General features: G+C 38.9%; 9 protein-coding genes across 15 annotated transcripts; 4 read left to right on the top strand and 5 right to left on the bottom strand.

Annotated features, from left to right (window-relative positions):
- Positions 1-85: 85 nt before the first annotated feature.
- LOC17897340 (exosome complex component RRP4 homolog) lies at positions 86-1,924 on the bottom strand. Its single transcript, XM_006305299.2, has 7 exons — positions 1,674-1,924; positions 1,480-1,581; positions 1,348-1,393; positions 1,147-1,236; positions 982-1,047; positions 807-875; positions 86-715 (listed from the first exon to the last, which is right to left on the bottom strand). Exons 1-7 carry the CDS (start codon positions 1,832-1,834, stop codon positions 275-277), a joined length of 975 nt encoding a protein of 324 aa, XP_006305361.1. The 5' UTR covers positions 1,835-1,924; the 3' UTR covers positions 86-274.
- Positions 1,925-2,133: 209 nt separating this feature from the next.
- Positions 2,134-3,766, top strand: LOC17897601 (BSD domain-containing protein 1). The gene has a single exon (XM_006307427.2). The coding sequence runs from the start codon at positions 2,256-2,258 to the stop codon at positions 3,609-3,611; it is 1,356 nt and encodes a 451-aa protein (XP_006307489.1). The 5' UTR covers positions 2,134-2,255; the 3' UTR covers positions 3,612-3,766.
- A 288-nt stretch (positions 3,767-4,054) lies between these two features.
- On the top strand, positions 4,055-6,722 carry LOC17900272 (elongation factor Tu, mitochondrial). Its single transcript, XM_023789580.1, has 12 exons — positions 4,055-4,281; positions 4,461-4,536; positions 4,619-4,711; positions 4,796-4,870; positions 4,983-5,087; positions 5,173-5,263; positions 5,357-5,562; positions 5,654-5,737; positions 5,819-5,884; positions 5,956-6,018; positions 6,104-6,344; positions 6,447-6,722. The coding sequence occupies exons 1-12, from the start codon at positions 4,103-4,105 to the stop codon at positions 6,515-6,517; spliced, it is 1,350 nt and encodes a 449-aa protein (XP_023645348.1). The 5' UTR covers positions 4,055-4,102; the 3' UTR covers positions 6,518-6,722.
- Positions 6,723-6,855: 133 nt separating this feature from the next.
- LOC17898493 lies at positions 6,856-8,521 on the bottom strand. Of its 2 annotated transcripts, none has more exons than XM_023789581.1 (5): positions 8,369-8,521; positions 8,069-8,249; positions 7,581-7,959; positions 7,418-7,489; positions 6,856-7,345 (listed from the first exon to the last, which is right to left on the bottom strand). In XM_023789581.1, exons 1-5 carry the CDS (start codon positions 8,438-8,440, stop codon positions 6,868-6,870), a joined length of 1,182 nt encoding a protein of 393 aa, XP_023645349.1. In that variant the 5' UTR covers positions 8,441-8,521; the 3' UTR covers positions 6,856-6,867. The 2 variants fall into 2 exon arrangements, with proteins under 2 accessions (XP_023645349.1, XP_006304945.1); XM_006304883.2 differs by having other exon boundaries at positions 7,418-7,486.
- Positions 8,522-8,809: 288 nt separating this feature from the next.
- Positions 8,810-10,192, top strand: LOC17897116 (sm-like protein LSM2). Its single transcript, XM_006305743.2, has 3 exons — positions 8,810-8,914; positions 9,095-9,253; positions 9,928-10,192. The coding sequence occupies exons 1-3, from the start codon at positions 8,912-8,914 to the stop codon at positions 10,045-10,047; spliced, it is 282 nt and encodes a 93-aa protein (XP_006305805.1). The 5' UTR covers positions 8,810-8,911; the 3' UTR covers positions 10,048-10,192.
- On the bottom strand, positions 10,088-14,812 carry LOC17898690. Of its 3 annotated transcripts, none has more exons than XM_023789583.1 (3): positions 14,735-14,812; positions 10,970-11,058; positions 10,088-10,886 (listed from the first exon to the last, which is right to left on the bottom strand). In XM_023789583.1, the coding sequence occupies exons 2-3, from the start codon at positions 11,037-11,039 to the stop codon at positions 10,333-10,335; spliced, it is 624 nt and encodes a 207-aa protein (XP_023645351.1). In that variant the 5' UTR covers positions 11,040-11,058; positions 14,735-14,812; the 3' UTR covers positions 10,088-10,332. The 3 variants fall into 3 exon arrangements, with proteins under 3 accessions (XP_023645351.1, XP_023645352.1, XP_006306230.1); XM_023789584.1 differs by lacking the exon at positions 14,735-14,812 and adding an exon at positions 11,218-11,263; XM_006306168.2 differs by lacking the exon at positions 14,735-14,812 and adding an exon at positions 11,218-11,254 and having other exon boundaries at positions 10,970-11,055.
- LOC17897207 (isoamylase 2, chloroplastic) lies at positions 11,375-14,852 on the bottom strand. 4 transcript variants are annotated; one of them, XM_023789579.1, is made up of 3 exons: positions 14,758-14,845; positions 14,454-14,541; positions 11,375-14,175 (listed from the first exon to the last, which is right to left on the bottom strand). In XM_023789579.1, the coding sequence occupies exon 3, from the start codon at positions 14,105-14,107 to the stop codon at positions 11,459-11,461; it is 2,649 nt and encodes an 882-aa protein (XP_023645347.1). In that variant the 5' UTR covers positions 14,108-14,175; positions 14,454-14,541; positions 14,758-14,845; the 3' UTR covers positions 11,375-11,458. The 4 variants fall into 4 exon arrangements, with proteins under 4 accessions (XP_023645347.1, XP_023645346.1, XP_006303226.1 ...); XM_023789578.1 differs by having other exon boundaries at positions 14,735-14,806; XM_006303164.2 differs by lacking the exon at positions 14,454-14,541 and having other exon boundaries at positions 14,758-14,852.
- Positions 14,853-15,232: 380 nt separating this feature from the next.
- On the top strand, positions 15,233-17,452 carry LOC17899635 (DUF724 domain-containing protein 1). Its single transcript, XM_006303772.2, has one exon. It carries the CDS (start codon positions 15,360-15,362, stop codon positions 17,211-17,213), a length of 1,854 nt encoding a protein of 617 aa, XP_006303834.1. The 5' UTR covers positions 15,233-15,359; the 3' UTR covers positions 17,214-17,452.
- Positions 17,453-20,833, bottom strand: LOC17900309. The gene is made up of 9 exons (XM_006307100.2): positions 20,741-20,833; positions 20,267-20,333; positions 19,900-20,065; positions 19,162-19,814; positions 18,747-18,920; positions 18,544-18,660; positions 18,226-18,405; positions 18,088-18,134; positions 17,453-17,940 (listed from the first exon to the last, which is right to left on the bottom strand). Exons 2-9 carry the CDS (start codon positions 20,312-20,314, stop codon positions 17,664-17,666), a joined length of 1,662 nt encoding a protein of 553 aa, XP_006307162.1. The 5' UTR covers positions 20,315-20,333; positions 20,741-20,833; the 3' UTR covers positions 17,453-17,663.
- Between the last annotated feature and the right edge of the window lie 979 nt (positions 20,834-21,812).

Here is a 21,812-nt window from a genome sequence, read left to right as displayed (position 1 = left end):
TATATTCTTTCGCCGAGCCTAATATGGGGAGAGAATCTTTTGATTATTTTGTTTCTGCATCTGTAAAATCATTACAACACGAATCTTAAGCTACGAAAATCTATCAAGCTAAAATTTCTAGATAACAAACAAATCCATTCATACTTATATCCCAATCAGGTTTTCAGTTTCGAGATTTCTAATAGAAGTTGAGTCAAAAAACATAGTCTCACATCATCTGATACAAGTTCCACAAGTTCTCTGTTTAATCAGCCACAACAAGGGGGTGATGAGTTCACTTTTTCCTCCTCGTACGTCTTCTTTCAGCTTCATTCTCTGCCACCACGACGTGAAACTCTGATCCAAGCATGTCGTGTATATCGATATTCTTCGAGTTGCTGAGGTTAACAGTCTCCATGATTATTTCTAGGGTCACGGTGAAGCCTAGATTAGACAAGACCCGTATCGCATTCCCAATTCTGCATATGGTTTGTCGAGTCTCGAGTAACGTATGGCTTTGCTCTTTTCCTGTGCTCTCGGTGGAGGATGAGATCATCTCCCCATCTTTCTGATCATCTATCGCCATAGGATCTCTCACTTCAACATGTTCTCCAACCCATATTAAACCATTGCAGCCGATAATCAAATCAATCCCAAGGCTTTCGATGTAATGAAAGTGATGTTTGCTTCTTTTCACCAAGTAAGGATCAACCTTCAGAAGCTGTCCCTTCTCGAGCTGTAGTGATTTAAGGAATTTAGTCAATGTTTTAAGAGGGAGAGACTAGCAAAATGTATATTAATGATCATGTGACCAGATCAGAACCAACCTTGCCATACTTTTGGCTTCTGGCTTGTAACTGCAAGCTACCGTCATGCTGAAAGTTGCGGACTTCAGCCTAAAGAGTTTGTTCAAATCAAAGAGGGAGCCTTTTCTCAGGTTGGCTTATGCGTTCAGAGATGAAGAAATGCAAAAATGGAACATTATCATTCACAGAGACTTACGCAAACAACATCATGCTCTACAAAGATATTCCGCATATTGAGTTCATCCACAGAAGTTCTCCGCCTCTGCCAACAACAATACACTTATATCACTGAAGCCAACATATAATGTGGAAGAACAAGGTAAGCCAGCAATCAATCAAAATAAAAATAAAAAATTTGTACCTGAATACCATCAGGCATGTTCATGGAAGAAAGCATTAGTACTCCATCCTGATTAAAGTTGAGCTCCACTCTCCAACGCTTTTGAGCAACCTGAAGCATTAAAACTTAATTCAGCGACTAGGCAATGTAATTGAAACCCTAGCCCTTGTATTACTCCCTCAATCCGGTTACAAAACCCAAAACACCAATACAAAAATCTACCTCAATCACACGGCCTACCACAATATCCCCAACCTCAGGCTTGTACCTAAAGGTAAACCATCAGTTCTACTTAAATCTCAGAGTAGATGGTCAATTTCATTCACAATTCAAATTTGAAGAGAAATCACATACCTGGCTCGCAAGGTTCGTACATAGACAAGCTTATCAACACGCTCCACTACTCCACAGACCGTCGCGAGCAACTCACCATCGACCTCAGAAGTTCCGTGTCCCCTTCAATTAAAAAAAAAAAAAAAAACACAATGGTGAAACTGAAGTTTGACAAAATTTCAATCGCGAGAACAGATAACGAGATGGAAAATTACTTGAGGAAGGCATCATCGTGGTTGACGGGAATAGAATCGGTGACGATAACAGAAGCGTCAGAGTTTGCCGTCGACGACAGTGATTGAAGCCGCTCGATGGCTCTCTCAAACCTCACCTTTTGGGTCTGGCTTAACGGTAACTGTAGCTTTCTCATCACCATCACTGAGTCTCTCTCTCTTTTTCTCTATATCTAACTCCAGCAACAACACAACAATGGCGATGGCAAATCGCAGTTTGGGAGAGAAGCGCAAAAACCCGGACGTTGGCTCGCTTGAATGATATCTAGGGTTTTGGGTTACTTGTTGGACTGACAAATTCAACTTTAGGCCCATTAAGGCCTTTACGGGTTTTCTGAATATTAATATTAATTAATCTGATAATTGACGTCAACATGATCCCATATTTATATTTTATTTATTAAAAAATAATAAAACAAACAATTGACGTCTCTCCTGCGAAGAAGCTTCAAGTATTGTGAATTGTGATCTTCCTTTTTCTGACGCAAATTCGCATCCTTCACTTCACCGATCAAATTGTTTGAAACCCCTAATTTAATTGGGTAAGATCTGAGCTTTTCCGATATGAATTTCTTCAAATCCGTCTTCGAAGACGACCCAGATCCGCCAGAAACCGAATCGGAATCCGATTCACCGAAACACAGCGAAGAGCATGAACATCCAGAGCAATCGAACCCTAATGATGACGGTGGATGGAGCTTCGGTGGTCTGATGAAAACTCTAGCCAGCAGATCCGAATCCGTGATTGAAACTTACCGACGAGATCTTGAAGAATTTGGTACAGGTTTGAAGAAAGAGATCGAAGTGGCTCAGGGATCGCTTGGTACTGTGGGACATGCGATTGATGAACTTGGGAACACTGTGCTAAAAGGTACGGCTGATATCATTGCTCAAGGTAAGGAAGCGATCTTAGCCGCTGGTAATGAATCTGATTCTTCTGATAACAATAGTAGTCAGAGTTTTGGTCGTCGTGATAGCTTTAGTTCGAAACCATATAGTCGTTTCGATGCTCAGATTCGTGTTGTTCAAGGTGATCTCAACACTTACTCTGAAGAGCCTGAGGATTCAGTTGATTTCAAAAAGTGGGAATCTGGGTTTTCTCTGGATGAAAAAGCTGAGGAGATGGAGAAATTGTTGGAGGATAACGGAGATATGAAAGGAGTTTATAAAAAGTCTGTTCCCAATATGGTTGATCATGAGACTTTCTGGTTTAGGTATTTCTACAAAGTTCACAAGCTCAAGCAGGCTGAGGATTTAAGGGCTAATCTTGTTAAACGAGCAATCTCTCTGGATGATGAGGAAGAACTGAGCTGGGATATCGATGATGAAGAGGAGAGCAGTGAGAAAGATGTTGAAGCCACCAAGGAAGTTTCAAGATTGAAACTTGAAGGGAGTGATGGTACGGATAGTGGAGGTGTGAGTGAAACTGTGCAAGATGATGTGAAAATTGCAGATTCAGTGGCTAAAGTAAGTACACAAGATGAAGTGACAAGTGCAGATTCAGTGACTGAAGTGAGCAATGATGGTTTGAAGACAGATGGAGACTCCGAGGAAAAGAAGGAGACTGATAATGAGGAGGTTCCAGAAGCAAAACCAGTTGTTGATGCTGCTCCTCCTGCCTCTGATGAGGCTCCAATCGAAGATTCAGTCAAACCCAAATCTGATGAGGCTGCTCCATCCGAAAAAACAACTAAACCAGATGTGGCTGCTTCTTCATCAGCTCAACAACCACCTGAAGAGGATTTGGGGTGGGACGAGCTCGAGGATATGAGTAGCATTGATGGGAAGGAAGTAAGTCGGTCTGGTGGTAGTCCAAACAGAGCTGAGTTGCGTAAACGTCTGAGTGCAGCAGAGGAAGATGAAGATTTAAGTTGGGACATTGAAGATGACGAAGAAGAATCATCGTCATCCAAAGCTTAATGTTAGTTTTAATTTTTAAAGATGGTGTGCTTTTTTCTCTCCTTTTACTTGTTTTTATAAGTTTCTGGCGATTTGCCTCCATTATTCAGTTGTTTCTCTCTTCAAACGTTTCTATATAAATTGAATTTGAAGATATGCTTTACATTTTTATTTCATCTCAAAATTTGGACAATAGTAGTTCCGAAACTGATCTGCCATGACCGAGCCTAATATGTTGCTCTAATAAGTGAATTTGGTTGCGAATTCGGGGCTTTGATTGTTTCAAAATCAAACGCAATGTTATCTGTTGTGAAGACCAAAAAAAGGATACAAATTGAGGCCCATTACTCGTATTATGGGCTTACGGGTCGGATTCAAGAGAAACCCTCGGGTGACTGGGTGAGTGATTAACCCTCTCTTAAACCCCAACCAACCAACCACCATTTCAAGGCGAGAGAGAAGCAAAAATTTCGATCTTTCTTTTTCTGTGGCTCCGACCAATTCAACCCCAAATGGCTTCCGTAGCTCTTCGAAACGCTAGCTCGAAACGCCTTATTCCGTTTTCTTCTCAGATCTATCTACGATGCGGAGGTTCCGTCCCCTCGATGTCACATATCGTCGGGGGAGATGATCGTTGTTCTCCAAGTTCCGCGACCTCGTGGTGGAGATCGATGGCCACTTTCACCCGAACGTGAGTACATCCACTCGTTAGATCTCTCTCTCTTCTTCAGTGTTATTTTGGAATTGGTTTGAGTTACTACTACTCTGCTTTTCCATCTCTCTGTTTCTCTAGTGAAAGAGTGATGCGGGGGAATAAATTGGTTTTCTTAAATTTTCGAATTTACTTGTAACTTTGTTTATTTTTGGCAGAAAACCTCATGTAAATGTTGGAACAATCGGGCACGTTGATCATGGGAAGACCACTTTGACTGCTGCAATCACAAAGGTGTGGTTTTTGAGCTGCCTAAATTACTTCAAAATTCATGACCAACTATAAAATACAAAACAGTTGATCCGATTTGTTTTAGGTGTTGGCTGAAGAAGGTAATGCTAAGGCTGTTGCGTTTGATGAAATTGACAAAGCTCCTGAAGAGAAGAAGAGAGGAATTACGATTGCAACGGTCATGCACTTAATTTACTCTCTTATCTCCATTCTTGAGTGCAATCGAAGTGGTTTTAACTCTAGACAGTACTTGGTTCTGTAGGCTCATGTGGAGTACGAGACTGCTAAGCGTCATTATGCTCATGTGGATTGCCCCGGACACGCAGATTATGTTAAAGTAAGATAATCTACGTAATTGATTAGTGGAGTAACATGGATCAATACATGGGTTGTGTATGAAATAATTTGATAAACTCTTGTATCTCATAGCTTAAGTTGCTGATTGTTAGAATATGATTACTGGAGCTGCACAAATGGATGGTGGAATTCTCGTGGTTTCAGCACCAGATGGGCCAATGCCTCAAACTAAGGAGCATATCCTCCTTGCACGTCAGGTTTGCACTGTTACAATCCATTGAACAGGATAAGATGCTCGAACAAGTTAAGTTGGCCACGATCCAAGATGTTAATGTTCCACAGGTCGGTGTTCCATCACTTGTATGCTTCCTGAATAAAGTTGATGCTGTTGATGACCTAGAGTTGTTGGAGCTTGTAGAGATGGAACTGCGTGGTTTGTATAAAATCCTTATGTCATGAAGTTATATATTCAATAATTTTTCTTATGACGTATAAAATTTCTTACGTCAACCGCTTTGTTGGCCAGAACTTCTCAGCTTCTACAAGTTCCCCGGGGATGATATTCCCATCATTCGAGGATCTGCTCTGTCTGCATTGCAGGGTACAAACGAAGAAATTGGCCGGAAAGCAATATTGAAGCTAATGGAAGCTGTAGATGAATATATACCTGACCCTGTTCGTGTGCTCGATAAACCTTTCCTGATGCCAATTGAAGATGTTTTCTCGATTCAGGTATAACAGTTTACATCCTTGTTTTTTTTGTTGTTCGTTCTCTCAAATGTTTTTTTGGAAATTTTATTATCGATTCCTTTTTCTATGAAAGGGACGTGGAACTGTTGCAACCGGCCGTATTGAGCAGGGAACCATTAAAGTAGGTGAAGAAGTTGAGATATTAGGGTTAAGTCCGGTGAGTTAGTACTGGCCACTATTACAATTAAGCATTGTTCTTGTAACTTCTGTAAATCTCACTGCGATATATAATTTCCAGGGACCTGCACTGAAATCCACAGTAACTGGCGTTGAGATGTTCAAGAAAATTTTGGATAATGGACAGGTAAAGGAAATTTGTAGAGATCTTTTCCTTAATGGCATGGGATATTGATAAAAAAATGTCAAATATGTTAGGCTGGTGATAATGTAGGACTTTTGTTGCGTGGGCTAAAGAGAGAAGACATTCAACGTGGAATGGTAAGCCCAAGATCCTTGTGATGTAGAACAGTGATAGACCATATTGTGAAACTAGCTTTACTGAATTTAACTTTGTTTTGTTTAGGTAATTGCTAAGCCTGGTTCTTGCAAGACTGCCAAGAAGTTTGAAGCAGAGATTTACGTGCTCACGAAGGATGAAGGTGGCCGTCATACCGCTTTTTTCTCTAACTACAGGCCTCAGTTTTATCTGCGGACCGCCGATGTCACTGGAAAAGTAGAATTACCTGAAAATGTGAAGATGGTTATGCCCGGTGACAATGTCACTGCAGTTTTCGAGCTGATCCTCCCTGTCCCACTTGAGCCAGGTTAGATTCACTGGCTTTAGATATCTCCACTAACCCACCAAGTTTGATTTTCTAAAAGTTTCTTGAGTAATTCAAGTTGTTTCTATATTGTGATTTTAACAGGTCAAAGATTTGCTCTAAGGGAAGGAGGTAGAACAGTTGGAGCCGGTGTGGTATCAAAAGTGATGAGCTAAGTCGCTAAAGCAGATTCAAAGTTCTTCAAACAAAAAAAAAAAACAAAACACATTGTTCTCAGTTTGTTCTAGTATCTAAATATTCATCTCTCATGGGATTTCTTCTTCTTGGAGAGTTAGAGACTTAGATCAAATAACAGAGAGATTTGTGTTTTACAAGAAAAGCTTCTCCTAAGTCCTAATTAATGTAATATCTTCACAGTTTTTTTTGGCTTTGCAAGTTAAGTGGTTTGTGTTAGTATAAAACTCTTTACAAAATCCCTTTATCAAACCTTACAACTACAAACTAACCTTTAACAAGCCATCAATGGAGTTAGAAACTTGACTCCAAATCATCAGCATTTCGATATTCAACCAAACCTAAGTGCAACCATGGCAATAACTGTCGCCGCTCTGAAGTAAACTTCCTTGATTCTTCTTTCCACTTTATTCTTGATTTCTTCTTCCTTGATTGCTTTCCTATTGGCATCAACAATGGCCTTCCTAAGTCTACTCACCGACCATGAGAGCAATACCAAACTCAAACTCAGTGCACTCTCGAAGAACTTGTTTGCACAAAAGGGTACCCGTCTGGAAGCAACAGAGAAGAGCACAGCGATACCAGTTCCAGCAATGCCAATTGAAAACTGAGTCAAAAGCGCCAAGAGTTCTCCACGTGATTTCTTTAGAGATAGCATAGTGGTTTGTCTATGTTGGTCATTGCCTATCATCAGAGAGATAAGGCTCTCACATGCATAAAGATGGTTTCTTTTGTAGAGGTCTTTTTCCGTATCTCTTATCTTCGGATTTTGTTTCTTTGGTGAAGGCTTGAGCTTGGTTTTCTTCGGACTGTTAAAAATCAAAAGAACCTTTCTTTAAAAAACAGAGAATTACCAAAAACTAGTTAATGATTTCAAATACCTCTTGAGAGGACCTAGTGTAATTGCGTCAGGTAGGTGCAGAGTGTCTATTAGTACTTCACTGTCGAATCTGCTAAATGAGAGAGAGCAAAACCTTAATGTTAAACCCCAACGGATGAGATTTGTTGTGATGAAGAACTAAGTTGAAATGAAAAATAAAATACCGCTGAAACTGCGGGACAAGCCGTGAGAGCTTTCTCCATCTTGTTGAGTTCCTTCGTAACTTAGGAATCTCAGCCACGGTAGAAACCAAATCATTCAACTCAGCTCTGTTACTTGATAACAGAACGTTACCATCCACCATGAGATCCAAAAACGACTTTGAGGATTCTTGATTCAAGTAAAGAAGAGAGGAGGACGCATGTGGTAGCTGAGAACTTGATCTGAAAGCATCTAGACCCATCAATTCAGACAGCATAGAAAAACTGAACCCTCCTTCTTTGAGTTCTTCTAATCTAGACAAAAGGAACTCTATCATCTTCTCTTGTCTTGCAGACTGCTCAGTGATTCCCAAGCCTAAGCACAGAGGTTCTGGTCCGGCCTCTGCAAACCACACATCAGTTCTTTTCAAAAACCATGACAATGTGGTGCAATAATCAATTTACAAATTGATCAAAACTCTAGCCAAAGAAAGGATAATGGTGAGACATACCATGAACATCCATGAGCCTAGGCTTCATCATAGTTGAATTACACTCCACAAAATGATTAGACTTGCTCAAAGAACAAAAAGGTTTTAATGGCTCCAAGAGATGTGGTCTCAGGTTAAAGGAGCTTTCTAGTATTAACTCATGTTTTCTCCTCCCAGGATTCACAAGACAAGTCTGGCTCTTCTGAATCACTCAAAGACATAAGAATCAAACAAGAGAAGAAGAAGCATACAGAACCAAGACAAGAATATAACGAGAGATTCTAACAACTCAATTTCTAAAACAGAGGGGAAAAAACTCACTTTGATGGTTTCGTTGCTTCCTAACTCTTGAAGAAGACTAAACCCAAGTGTTGGATAGCTGTGAGAAGCCATTAAACAAAGTTTGATAATCCAACCTGAGTTCGTCTTCTTCTTTTCTCCTTCTTCTTCGTCACAAACCCGTAGAAAGCTTATCGTCAGCAATCACCTATATATGCGTCAGATATCATTAGATTTATGTTAATCTTTCCTTTTTATACAGTTTTGGCTGGTGACCAAAAACCAAAAAGGTCCAAAACATACATGAGATTCTAAATATTTACTTTTAGAGACCCTTAGTTTTCAATAATTACATAAATACCGCTTCTGGTTCATATACTTCATTTAGCAACATCATACCCAAACTTTTGAATAATTACAGAAATACCGCTTCTGGTTCATATACTCGAAACTAACCCAAGGATCATTAGGGTACTCTACTCGAGAGAGAGAGACAGAGAGAAGTTCTAAAGTCTAGAATCCCGCTAAAGTTTCTCACCTTCTTCGTTGAATTTGCGAGCAGAGGAAGGAATCAGCAGAGAAACAATGGTAAATTTGAATGCTTTCTCCGTCTTTCCTGAATTTGGGTGTTGGGATTTTATATTTTTTTTTGGTTTGACCTAAGTCTAACAAAGGTTCCTTCTTCCGTCGGTTAGTTTTCTTTAAAGCGATTGGCTCTAGGGTTTCTCGTGATGGGTCTTATAGATTTTTGTTTGTCCTGTGGTGCAGTTGTTCTTTTCTTACTTCAAGGATTTGGTTGGACAAGAAGTGACGGTTGAGCTGAAGAACGATTTAGCCATAAGAGGAACTCTTCACTCAGTTGATCAGTATCTGAATATCAAGCTCGAGAATACTAGGGTTGTTGACCAGGACAAGTACCCACACATGGTAAATTCTTTTTCTGTAAAACGATTGAAAATTGGGAATTTAGGGTTTGTTAGAGTAGTCAATGGTTTTTTTTGTTCACCTAGACAATATTTTCTTTGTTGTATGTGCTTGAATTGTTCTTTAGTGGTTTATCCATCCAGTTGAAAAAGGTGTGATTTTTTTATATCTCGCTTTGCATTATCTTCAGATGTAACCACTGGGTTTAGTCTCTCTGGCTAGTTTCTTGTTACCCTTCTGTTGCTCCCTGTTGCAAAATATCACTTATGAAACTGATGAATTCGAAAGCTTAATGCTTGGCTCTTGCAAATGTGTTTAAGCCATCACTCTTTACTTATCTTTCCTACTTATATATACTATGACCAAGCCTGTGAGGCTTTAAGGTGATATTGATTAAATTTACAAATTGAAAGGGACAATTTAGAGTGATAGGTTTGTAACTAGTGTGGTGCTGAGTACAAATTTTATTGAGATTGCTCCTTATATACTGCAATTTGTCGAGTTTACTCTAAATTACAACAGATTGCAATCAAGTTTTCAGTGCTTTTAAGCTTTTCTATTGGTTTATGTTTGGCACTGTATTTCTTTGTCTTGCCACATTTCAAAGAGTACAGAATTCGCTAGTATCTTTCCTGGTGTGGTTATTAACTTATGGATTTGTGTGCTGTCTTGTGTAGCTTTCAGTGAGAAACTGTTTCATCAGAGGATCTGTGGTAAGGTATGTGCAGTTACCTCCTGATGGAGTCGATGTTGATTTACTTCATGATGCCGCTAGAAGAGAAGCTAGGGGTGGTTAATTCTGCAGAATCGTTGTACCTCCAGACTTGGTACTTTTCATTTGGTGTAATGGCTTGATAATTGAATATTTCCCTGATGTAGAGCCCGATGGTTGGCCATGAATCTTGTTACATTATCTTTATCGAAGGATCATTTTTATTGTTACTCTTTGATGATAAGCTTATAAAAAACTACATCGAAACATCTTATCATCATATTTTAGTTTCTTCTTAACACATCGAAACACCTTTTAACACATTGAAACACCTAAAATGAAGCAAACATATGGAATCATTAAGAGGAACTTAGATAAAGCAATAGGAGTAATTGTCTGCATAGGTGGTGTAACGCTTCATGGGATTAGTATCCATATACGGTCTGGTTTGCCAATAGGGAAAAGGAGCAGCTGCAGCCATAGGCGGATATGGTGAAATGTGGACACCATTAAACATCGTGGCATGAGGCATGTATTGGTATGGTTGCATCAGACCACCAACACCACCATATGGTCCATACATTGGTGCCATCGGAAATGGGGGTGTCATCGGAAATTGGGGATAACGACCTCTTGGGGCTGCGGATATGGGCCACAGGTTAGAAGGGTTGGGTCCACCATGGTGCATCATCGACTTAGCTGTGTTACAAGACAGGTTAACACCAACTTTCTCGCTTAACAAGTTTTTACCACCATCCTTCTCTTTCTTTGTACTCGAGTGTTGCCATGTAAGGATGCCCTTCTTCTTCTTATCCTTATGATCTGAAGTTTCATGTGATCCTTTTTCTTCTTTGGAATCTGTTTTTGGATCCTCATTCTCTGCGGCTTTCGGTTTTTGTTTCACATCCTTTTCGTCATCCTCCTCTGTTCATGTTCATCAGAAAGGTAGAAACTTTCAGATTTTTGAAGATAAGTAAGAAATCTTCCTGATAGGTAAAACAATTCACCTTCGATTTTCTTCGAGTTCTTCTTCTTCGTTGCTTTATCTTGACACTTTGAGCAGCAATCGTTGTTCATTTTTCAGACCACGTTCCTGCTGTTTTCAAAAACAAAAGAGAATACAACTCAGAAACTTGACGAACTTTGAAGGGTTTTCAATTTGTAAGGTTAGAAACCCTAAGCAATCCATATCTTATTCTATCTACACAAATTGCATAAAGATGATATTTTCTTTCCATATAAACAATGAACTTACTCTTTCGAATTCAAAAAAAGGCATGTTTCAGCACCTCGTATCAGAACTAATTAATGATCACTGATTTGAGGAGCTCGATATTAGTCCTTAAGATATTAAGCTTTGGATACACGCAAAAGGCACGCACAACGGCACAAGTGATGTTATATATCAGATATTGTGGAAGTCCTTGATTTAATTGAATATTCTTATTTGGTATATGACAACACAATAACATATACAAAGATCATAACCTTGAGTCCTAAGCAGTAGAACTGATGGTTTCAAAAAGGGTACAACTGTATGGCTTCATCTCATACACAACCAGTTGCTGCATCTGTTCTTGTGCTACAACGGTCTCTCCTTCGACAGAGAAAAACCCTGGGAAAGGAAGAGCTGTGTCGACCAATCGCCTCCATTTGCTTCCATCAGAAAGTGAAGGTAGGATTACACTCTCCGGATGATCACTTGCATTGAATCCGATGAACAGATCACTGCTCTTCTTTGGCTCGGTTGGCTCAACCAATGACGCAGTCTCTTCTTCCTCTGCCTCGGCTCTGATCCCCAATGCCAAAAATTTGCAAGCAGGGTCTTCCCAATTCGGAGTTGTTTGGTCATTTGCATACCAAGCAATGTTCTCAGGTTTCAAAAAGTTTCTCCTTTGAAACACATCGTGTCTTCTTGCTCTTACTGAAGTCATGAAGGAGATGAATTGTGTGATCTGCGTACCGAAAGCTGAAGCTATCATGTTCCAATCAAAAGATTTCCGTGATTCCAACAAAGGCGAGCCTTTTGTTGAGATACCACATTCATCTCCCATGTTAAGCACCGGAATTCCGAGTGAAATGTACTGTATAAACAAGAAATTTCGGATTTGTTTTAGCCTTCTTTGAAGAACAGCTGATTTATTTGTTGCTCCTTCTTCCCCACAATTCCAACTTAGCTCTGAAGCTAGCTCAGGGCCACTGAAACTGACTAAGTCAACAAGAGAAAGTCCTGAGTTTCTGGAAATGTAGTTGAAGGAGAAAGCCGGACCTCTTCCATCAGTAAATATATCACCACTACCACAAATCCTTGTCGCCAGATCACTTAGAACGCCTTTCCCTCTCATAAAGTTCCTTATATTTTGACAATATCTTGTATTGAGTTCTGCCCATCGTTTCCAATGCGGGAACCGTACTTCTTTTGGCATCATTTCAAGTGGATCCCAGCAATCTGCGATTAGTTTGGTCTCCGCAAGAAGTGGGTCAAAAGCTATTGCTTCAACCAAGGGAGGACGAGAGAGCTGTTCACCATGAACACCTCTCAAGAGGGACGAAGCATTTATGAAACAAAATCCATCTATATGAAACTCAGTTACCCAGTAACGCAAGCTCTCCAAAATCAACTGCTGTACAACAGGATAGTTACAGTTCAAGTAACTTTTCGAATCTAGATCGTTGGCCCTTCCCTTGTAATAATAAGAACTGTCATCGATTCCGCGAAGAGCTCCAGAATCAGCAGTGTGTGTAAAAACTACTTCCAAAAGTACCTCTATTCCCTGACTGTGCAATTTCTTCACCATCTCTTTCATTGACTTAACTGCGGATTCAAAGCCATTGGAAGGTCCATACATATCCATTGGTGAAAAGAAATGAACTGGAAAGTAAGGCCCCTTTTGCTCGGAGAACGAAAATATTGGCTCCAAGAGGACAGCGTTGATTCCAAGGGTCTTCAAGTGGTTAACTTTCTCAGCTACACCAGAAAAAGTCCCTGTTACGTTACTAGGCAACTTGCTGGATTTGTGTTGTGTAAAACCCTTCACATTCAACCTGTAAACAATAAGTTTCTCCAGTGGTATGTTCGGAGACACATCTTCTCCCCAATCAAAGGAAGGGGTTTTTAATAAACTTCCAAGAAACTTCTGAGAGAAAGATTTATCAATGACTGTGGCATATGGATCCAAAGCAACTGGCTGAGCTTCAACATCTTCATCTTCTTCTGACTGAGCCATCTCCTTGCAACGGTAGCCATATCTCACAAAATCCCATGTATTGTCAACTGAAGCATGCCAAACATCGCCAGTTCGGTTTACATAAGGATCTAGATCAAGCTCTAAAGCAGGTTTATCGGTTGTGCTATCATCATACAAACATAAAACCACGCTCGTTGAATTTCTTGAAAAGAATGCAAAATTCCAAGTGTCATCATCTGGACCAGAAGAAAGGCCTAGCGGCAATGGATGACCAGCAGTAAAACCGACTGGGACACAGAAGTCAGTATCCCTGTGTGTCAGTATTTCTTGACCGTCTGGATCTTTTCCTGACACTAACTTCAGATGAAATGATAGAAAGAAAGGAGATTCTTTCCCATCAAACTCTAGCCCTAGCATTAACTCTGACGAGGAGCTTTTGACAAATGGAGTTTCTGTTGTGTGGGTGTGTGAGTCTTGGGAAGAGTTTTCAAAATCCAGAGGCAAAAAACACGAAGAATCAGACCTGTATACACCCCAAACCATGACCAGTCTACTCTTGTCATCACCACTTAGTTCCAAAGATGAGACATGAACCATGATACTGTATTTTTCTCTCTTCTTTTCAACTTTAACTTTAACAAGGGCACCAGACTTCGTCCTGAACAAATACGATGTTACCTTCTTTGGGTCATATACCTGAGCTCTTCTAGTAGACACTTGATCTTGCAGCTCGACAGATGTCCTCGAAGCACAAATTTTACTCAACTGATAACTTTGCAACGCGCTTGTACCCAAATCCCCCAAGAAACGTTTTCTTGTAACTATCAGTGTCTCGGATCCAAGTTTAATCCTATTCTTACCAGTAAAAAACCTTGGAGAAGGAAACTTCCAAGTTCTAGTGATGCCATTATGGAGAGAAAAAGATCCTATCCCAACTGATGGTGACCAAGCAGCCATTATTCAAAAAAAATCAGAAAGCTTATCTCTTTCTCCCAAAAATTTAGCAATCCAAGTGATCAATATCCCTGTTAAGAACATAGATCAAAGACCAAGGCTCTTTATTAAGACTGAATAGAAGAATACACTCTATGAATTTTACAAGCGAAACTACATCTCTAAGGAAATAAATATGATAGAAATACTAAGCAAGGAAAGAAAATAGAAACATCCTAAACAGTCTTGAATAAAAAATCAAATCCTTATCTATAAAGAATAAGGTTTTCAAACAATTGATCTGATATTCAACTAATTTTGGATAGACACAATTATCAGCAGAAAATAATCAGGAAAAAAATATCTCAACCTTAAACCAGATGTAGCAGAATGAGCTCAAATTAGTTAAAGATCCAACATAAACGACTCGTTGAATCAGCTAAAATGCCATCTCAAAGCTATAAAATCAAACAAAACCAACTTAGCAAAGTGTTCCTTTATCTTACGACAGGCATTTTCAAACTCAAGCACATTAATTAAGATAGTGTAGTAGAATCAACAAGAAAAAAAGAAGTCAATAAAATCGAAACACTAAGAACTAAAAGAGAGAGAAAATAAGGAACATAAAGAATGAGTAAAGAAGAGACAAACGTCGAATAAAAAGTCGAGCTTACTGTCGAATAAGCGTCATCAACGCCATCGAAGCAAAAATCAAGCTCTAAGATGGAGAATTTCACAATGATTAAAACAGAGACATCTGAGACTACCCATCTTCTGAATTGAGTGTGTGTGTGTGTGTGTCTGTGAGTTTGTGATTTGATTTTTTGGGTTGAAACTGAAAGGTTTTGTCTTGTTCCCTTCATAAACTCTCACCCTCACCCCACGCGCCTATAGAAACGTCTTTCATGAAAAAAACGTAGACACGCGCGCAAGGTGCGTATGGGGGTGAAATAAGAGTGATATTTTATGGGGTGAGCCCATCAGTTTTATCAATTCTTTATAATGGACTATACAATAGGACTGAACGAGCCCAATTATTGAACCAAAACAAACATAATTTGAAATATACGACAAAATTAATAAAAGAATTCAAAGACAGAAGTGAGATGAGATGAGCTGTTTTCCAACTTTCCAGTCTTGAGAGTTGAGAGTTGAGAGTGGAGTTTTCCGTTTTAAAGTGTGTGTCTGTGGAAGAGGGAAAAAAGGGCGCGTTTTTTACAATCTTTGCTTCTAGGGTTTTGCTTCAGAGCCGAAAACATTGGTTTTGTTTCTTTCAATGGAGCAATCGATTTTGAAAGATTGTGAAGTAGAGATCTGTTCTGAAGAAGAAGGCTTTAGAAACGCTTGGTACAGAGCAGTCCTTGAAGAAACCCCAACGAATACGATTTCGGGAAGCAGAAAGAAGCTTCGTGTTCGTTATATAACGATGCTTAACGAAGACCGTTCGTCTCCTCTGACGGTGGAACAGGGGTTTATACGACCGATTCCGCCGGAGAATCTGTACAGCGGCGTCGTTTTGGAGGAAGGGTCTGTGGTTGATGCTGATTACAAAGGCGGCTGGTGGACGGGTGTTGTGATTAAGAAAATGGAGAACGGGAACTATTTGGTTTACTTCGATCTTCCACCAGAGATTGTTCAGTTCGAGACAAAGCATTTGCGGGCACATCTTGACTGGACCGGTTCTAAATGGGTCCGACCAGAAGTCAAAGAACTGAGTAAGTCTATCTTTAGCCCCGGTACATTAGTGGAAGTTAGTTGTGTCATAGGTGAAGGGGAAGTTTCGTGGGTTACTGCAATGATAATCAAGGAGATTGAGGAGAGTGGTCAGAAGAAACTCATTGTGAAAGTCTGCGATAAATACTTGAGATGCAGTGGTGATGAGGCAAAACCAACCATGGCGGTTGACCCACGCCGTGTAAGGCCTACACCGCCTCCTTTTTCGGTTGAAGAGTATAACTTGCTCGATTGTGTAGAGGTGTTTAATGGTTCGTGTTGGCGTCAAGGGCAAGTGATGGGAGTTCTCTCGGGGAAATGGTACATGGTTAGTTTAGAGGCTACCAAGGAGACCTTGTATTTTAAACACTTGAACCTTCGGCCTTTTAAGGTGTGGGAAGATGGAGTTTGGCATAACCGACTTACGCAAAACCCCGTTAAAGAAACTACTGCTTCGGTTGTAATAACCTCAAAAGTGGCAACCATAGAAAAAGATTATGTTTCATCTGCAACACCTTTGACACAGACTGAAGGAAAGACATCCCCACTTGAGCCGATGAGGAATCAGAATTGCTTCGGAGATTCAACTCGACAGAAGTTGCCTGAGGAGGAGAATATCGAAGATGGGAGTAGAAAAAGGAAAAGAGAGGAAGAACAGAACCCAGGCCTGAATGAAACTGATGGGACTTGCAATGGTTCAGAGGCTGAGATAAGTGATAAAGGGAAACATATCTGCAACGATGATGATGTTGATGGTCAGCCTCTCTCGACTGAGCTATCCTCTTATCAGAGCCCGAACGTGGTGTATAATTCAGCGGCTGATGTTGAGAAAACTCCAGCAAAGGGGATTTCTCTTTTTGCAAAGAAGTCGCCATTTTGGAAGACATTTGAGACAAATGACTTGTACAAAAAAGTACCACAAAGTCCTCATTTCAGCCCGCTGTTTGATGCTAATGAAGATATCCGCGAGTGGTCAGCGGTTGGTATGATGGTCACTTTCTATGGGTTATTAGATGAAGTCAAAGATCTGCATCTCGATGCTTCCCCAAGCAAACTAAGTAGCCTCAGTAGTTCTTTTGCCGAGCTCGAGAAACACGGTTTCAATGTAGCAAATCCACAGTCACTGATCAGCAAAGTATCGTCTCTCCAAGCTGGGCGAGCTAAGAAAGCGGAGGAAAGAAAATGCCTTGAGGAGAAGATTGAAGCTGAAGAGGTCGAGAGGCAGAAGGTTGAAGAAGAAATGGCTGAGTTAGAACGCAAAAGTCTGGAGTTGAAGAGACAAGAACTGGTTGCGAAAGAGAAGAAGGAAGCGGTGGACAAAAGGATCATTGAAATGAAATCATGTGCAGAAACCATTGATCAAGAGATTGAAGATGTTGAGCTTGAGTTTCAGACAACTGTCTCAGCTGCATGGTAATTAGATAAAGGAAACAAAACGGTGAAAGACATAAGAGTAGAAATGAAAGACATAAGAGTAGATTTAGTAGTAATGAAAGACATCAGAGTAGATGTAGTAGTAAGTAAAAACCATTATCTGCGTTCTTTATACCCGAATGCTTATTGTAGATGGTGCTTAGTTTAGCTTATCTTCTAAACTAACTACTCTTGTGTAGAACTGATGATGGTTAGAATCAAATCTATCACGTTTCTGAATCATGTAAAAATCCCTTTAATAAAAACTTTTGAAACTCCTAGTATCTATTGTTATTGTCAAACAAAGAACGAAACACTGAGGATAGCTCATAAGTTGAATAAAGCTAGAACCAGTATACAATCACAGATCCAAGTTTTGGTCTAAGCGAAGTAGGAGATGAATCCATTTATTCTTTAATATGTACAGTCACTTCATTCTTCAGCACCAACGACCTTAAAGGTCGGTCTCCTTGTCAAAGATGTCCCAACCATCTTCAACAAGCTCTCTACAGTTGTTCATGGAGGAAGCTGCTGCTTCTGGGATATTGTTGTAGCTTGAGGTTTCAGTCACTCCATTCAATCGCTCAGAAGGATTCTCAAGCACCAAGCTTCTGACAGATGACCCGCATGAACTAGTGTGGCTGGACGAGATGGATTTGGTTAGTGACACTCGGTTGTCAAATCTCTCCTTCAACAGCCTCACATCTTGACAGATCACTGAAATTTCTCCTCTGTTCAAAGAACCAAGAGAGATTAAAAGATACATTCGAATATACCAGATCATTACTTACATCCACAAAAAAAAATAGCTAAAAGATTCATGGGTGTACTAAATAAATGGACTAATGTTCGGTTGCTAACTCGAGAATGGGACTCACTGTAAGGAATCTACGATCTGTCCACGATCCATTAGAAACTCTCGAAGCTGCAGGTGGTGAAGAAGAAAAAAGATGAGATTGTGAAGAATTTTAACTTAAGAGGAAACCCATTGCTAGTGTTTATAACAGTAATTGTACCTTGGAGTTTCCTTCTGCCTCCCGCAGCAGAAGCTTTGTTTCTTGGACTACTCTCTCCATGTTGGCTTCTTGTTCAGCAAGTACCTTAAGTGCAGAATCTTCTTTTTCTTTCTTTTCTTGCTCAGCAGTCTTTTTCATCTCCAATGCTTCCGCTAGTCTTATTTCAAGACTTCCTCTCATCTACAAAGAAACACAATTATATAAACTTCTGTACAGCTTGAAACAGAGTCAGACAATTGGTCATCCAGTCATCCTCAGTTTCGTTTTAACAAGAAGTAAAAAACAAAGACAAACTTATATTCAGCAGATAAAACATGCCTCATCAAGGACAGCAAGAGATTTGTTTCGTTCTTCTGATAAGTTGAGCAACCGGTTTTCAAGCTCCTTCACTTCAGTGGCTAAAATTGACTTCTCTCCATATACTTCTCCAGCGTGCTGCAAAATCATAGTAAATTAGTCTTCACTACAAAATCAAAGCACATTTAGCAAAAATGGCACATTATAAGTAACAATAAATTTACCATGGCATTTGCTTCTTTGGCATGTTCCAGCATCTTCTTGAGCTCCTCAACCTTTTGAAGAGTATCCAAACCTCCCCTAGAAGCTCCCTCCTTTGACTTCTCTGCATCCTTCTCTTGAAGTTCAACTTCTCTCATCAAATTCGTAACCGAGTCCATCACAGCAAGCAAGGTTTTCTACATCATTTCACAAAAAAGAAAAAAAAATCATATTGAAGTATCAATCACAAACTCTGATTTCAAAAAACATAATAATGGGTTCTTTACAATCTACCAAAATGCAAATAAGTAACTAGAAGTTGGAAGCATTAGTCTAGCTTTCTATACCCTCAGCACCAGTGAACATGACTTCAATGTATGTAAACAAAAGTAAGTATATTTTCACAGGCTTAAAGAATGTTAAGATTATATGTCATACCTTGTTAGTTTTGGCATCTTCGATAATCTCCTTAAGGTGATCGACGCTGCATACGTGGGTCGATGTACTAAAAGCATCACCAATTTCAGTATCACCATTTTCACAGACCAATGAACAATTTGAAGTCTCGTCCACAACATTTGTACTCCCAGAGCCAACTTCAAAACATGAATCCTGCTCATGTATAGTTGTTGTATTATCTCCAGAAGTTAAACAGACCACCTTTGTTACATCATTTTCTGCTTGATTCCATGTCATATGAAAACCACGATCTTCCAAAAATTCGCAAGTCAATTTCTTATCTTGGGGAATGGCAGAGACCACTGACACAATATTATCCTCTGGCGCATGCAAGGCAAATTTTGTGTTGCTCGAAACATCAAAACACCTACCAAATTCATAGTTTTCGTGCTCTTTTCTATGAGCTTCATTGAAAGATTGAACTTCCTCACTAACATCATGAACAACATTTGATAGTATATTTGTTAGCTCGTTCAAATTCGAGATCAAATCAGTATGTGGAGCACTTCTATCGTGGTTACTGGTAACCAGGGGGGAAGTTTGTGAAGAAGAAGAAGAAGAAGATATGCTAGAAACTCCAAGAAATGAGCGACACCTAGAAACAACATCTCCCAGAATAGAAGATATGCCCTCTGAAAAGAAAAGAAAAGAATACGAAACCTCAAGCTGTGAATGTACAAGCCAGAGTAACAAACAATTTCATGGGATAAATTGTACCTTGGCGCTCTGTAATACTTGGGAACGACCTGTTGGAAGATTGGGTTGGATTATGGGACAAGTCTGAGGTAATTGAAGGAAGAATCTCTGAAAGAACAACAGCAGCAGCTTCATCAGCATCCTTGGGGTGTTCTATAGCAACAGCCCTCAAAATTCGTGCATCAATCTGCAACATATATAATATGGTTACGATTAGAGTAGGAAAGACATGAACAAAAAAGGAAAGATGAGCTGTAAGTGAAAGCTATTTGATCAAACTAATATGCATAATACAGCAGTTGAATATACAAGTTCTTGGTGCACTCTTCTGAGCAAAAATATGGATTTGCTAAAGTTGTAATAAATCAAATAAGAGACCAGTATTTACCTGAGGAAATAGTTCCGTTAGAGTGCGATAAACAGAACCGAAACCCATCAGTGAATGCTAATAAACCCTGCAGGAAACAACAAAGCCAAATATTAAGAGTCTGTCTCTTTGATGCAAAGAGAACGGATAAGAAAAACGACACCAAGCCCTTTGTGTGTAGTATTTCCAACGTACACTACTATATAAACTAGACCCTAAGCAATTAAATCATGTAAGCACTACGAATTCAGTATCACCTAAGCTTGGTAAAATAGGAAAACATAAGGTGATTACATAAACCCTAATCAACCAGAACAAAAAAAAAAAAAAAAGAAGAGAGAAAATTTTAGTCGTCAGAATGAAAAGATCAAATTATACTTTTTTCCAAAACATCAAAAATTCACACAGGGAAATCAAATTTTGAATTCGACGATCCTCGGTGTTTTTTATTTTATTTTTAATTTCCAGAGACAACCGAAGATATATAGAACAAACCTTTTCCAAATTATCGTTTTAGATCAAAAGCGAGTGCTGTGAGGATGAAGAAGAAGAAGAAGAAGAAAGGATGTGTAAATGACTTGCTCCGTAATTGTTTCTCTTCTCTTCAAGACTTGAGGACTAAGTCGGTACTCCGAGGGTATTTTAGTCAAGTTAATAATTTTGTCTGACGTGTCTTTCTCGGTTACGATTTTGAAAGATCCATGGAACAACCAATGGGCAACCGACAAGTATTGGGTTTTCGCGTACCAGGAAAGTATATTAAATTGGCTACTATATTATTATCCAACACAAAAATAATACCGAATTAAAATGTTTTTTTGTCTTGGAAAAGATTCCTAAAACGATCACATATTATTTTATTTGGATATTTAATATTTTTTGTTTAAATAAAAATATCCCATGTATTAAATTAAGAGGAATTCTTTTGGATAGTACATTTTAAATTTTCTTTTCCAAAAAAACTATAATTTATGTTTTAATTTTTGGTGTAGAATTTTTTTAAAAAAAAATGGATTGACTATTTATTTAGGGTATAGTTTAGGATTAAATTAGCATATTTTAGTGTTTAGGATTTACAAATTAGTTTTAAATGTTAAAAATATTAGAAAAATACATTTTAATGATATTTTTGGTATTAAAAATATATTTTAGTTTTTAATTTTGTGGTATTTTTAGAAAACATATATTTTAGTAGTATTTTTGGAAAATAAAACTCATAATGATATTTTTCAAAAAATACTCTAAAAAAAATTTTCATTAAATTAATATTAAATAAAATATTATATTTAACTCGTTGGTGGATTTCAGTACGAAACTAATAGCGTTGTTGTGAGATACTGAGCTTGGACATTGAAATACAATCTACAATATATCTCACTTGTGAAAAGAAGCAATGCTATACATTGCCTCTTTTAGCAAGCACTTGGTGAGTTTGCTATAGACTTACCGTCTACGTTAAATTGTTTTTTTTAGAAATTTCAAATCTGGATATATGGCATTTCAACTGGTATAAATGTGGATATTAAACCTCCTAATATTGTTTTAAAATTCTATGGATAAATTGCTT

This window comes from Capsella rubella, unplaced genomic scaffold (genome assembly GCF_000375325.1).
Source record: "Capsella rubella cultivar Monte Gargano unplaced genomic scaffold, Caprub1_0 scaffold_1, whole genome shotgun sequence".
NCBI lineage: Eukaryota > Viridiplantae > Streptophyta > Magnoliopsida > Brassicales > Brassicaceae > Capsella > Capsella rubella.
The sequence above is the reverse complement of the archived record's forward strand: the minus strand, read 5'-3'. Positions and strand labels throughout refer to the sequence as shown.

What these genes read in the sequence shown, in the direction of transcription:
- LOC17897340 (XM_006305299.2), bottom strand. Translation starts at nt 1,834, where the DNA reads ATGGTGATGAGAAAGCTACAGTTACCGTTAAGCCAGACCCAAAAGGTG. An exon ending in TGGTAGGCCGTGTGATTGAG is followed by an intron (nt 1,237 to 1,347) that starts GTAGATTTTTGT and finishes TTAATGCTTCAG; the next exon opens with GTTGCTCAAAAGCGTTGGAG. An exon ending in TAGAGCATGATGTTGTTTGC is followed by an intron (nt 876 to 981) that starts GTAAGTCTCTGT and finishes CAAACTCTTTAG; the next exon opens with GCTGAAGTCCGCAACTTTCA.
- LOC17897601 (XM_006307427.2), top strand. Translation starts at nt 2,256, where the DNA reads ATGAATTTCTTCAAATCCGTCTTCGAAGACGACCCAGATCCGCCAGAA.
- LOC17900272 (XM_023789580.1), top strand. Translation starts at nt 4,103, where the DNA reads ATGGCTTCCGTAGCTCTTCGAAACGCTAGCTCGAAACGCCTTATTCCG. An exon ending in AAATTTTGGATAATGGACAG is followed by an intron (nt 5,885 to 5,955) that starts GTAAAGGAAATT and finishes CAAATATGTTAG; the next exon opens with GCTGGTGATAATGTAGGACT. An exon ending in AAGACATTCAACGTGGAATG is followed by an intron (nt 6,019 to 6,103) that starts GTAAGCCCAAGA and finishes TGTTTTGTTTAG; the next exon opens with GTAATTGCTAAGCCTGGTTC.
- LOC17898493 (XM_023789581.1), bottom strand. Translation starts at nt 8,440, where the DNA reads ATGGCTTCTCACAGCTATCCAACACTTGGGTTTAGTCTTCTTCAAGAG. An exon ending in GAAGCAACGAAACCATCAAA is followed by an intron (nt 8,250 to 8,368) that starts GTGAGTTTTTTC and finishes TGAGTGATTCAG; the next exon opens with AAGAGCCAGACTTGTCTTGT. An exon ending in ACACTAGGTCCTCTCAAGAG is followed by an intron (nt 7,346 to 7,417) that starts GTATTTGAAATC and finishes GATTTTTAACAG; the next exon opens with TCCGAAGAAAACCAAGCTCA.
- LOC17897116 (XM_006305743.2), top strand. An exon ending in AGGACAAGTACCCACACATG is followed by an intron (nt 9,254 to 9,927) that starts GTAAATTCTTTT and finishes TGTCTTGTGTAG; the next exon opens with CTTTCAGTGAGAAACTGTTT.
- LOC17898690 (XM_023789583.1), bottom strand. Translation starts at nt 11,039, where the DNA reads ATGAACAACGATTGCTGCTCAAAGTGTCAAGATAAAGCAACGAAGAAG. An exon ending in GAACTCGAAGAAAATCGAAG is followed by an intron (nt 10,887 to 10,969) that starts GTGAATTGTTTT and finishes GAACATGAACAG; the next exon opens with AGGAGGATGACGAAAAGGAT.
- LOC17897207 (XM_006303164.2), bottom strand. Translation starts at nt 14,107, where the DNA reads ATGGCTGCTTGGTCACCATCAGTTGGGATAGGATCTTTTTCTCTCCAT.
- LOC17899635 (XM_006303772.2), top strand. Translation starts at nt 15,360, where the DNA reads ATGGAGCAATCGATTTTGAAAGATTGTGAAGTAGAGATCTGTTCTGAA.
- LOC17900309 (XM_006307100.2), bottom strand. Translation starts at nt 20,314, where the DNA reads ATGGGTTTCGGTTCTGTTTATCGCACTCTAACGGAACTATTTCCTCAG. An exon ending in AAGTATTACAGAGCGCCAAG is followed by an intron (nt 19,815 to 19,899) that starts GTACAATTTATC and finishes TTTTCTTTTCAG; the next exon opens with AGGGCATATCTTCTATTCTG. An exon ending in CCAAAGAAGCAAATGCCATG is followed by an intron (nt 18,661 to 18,746) that starts GTAAATTTATTG and finishes ATGATTTTGCAG; the next exon opens with CACGCTGGAGAAGTATATGG.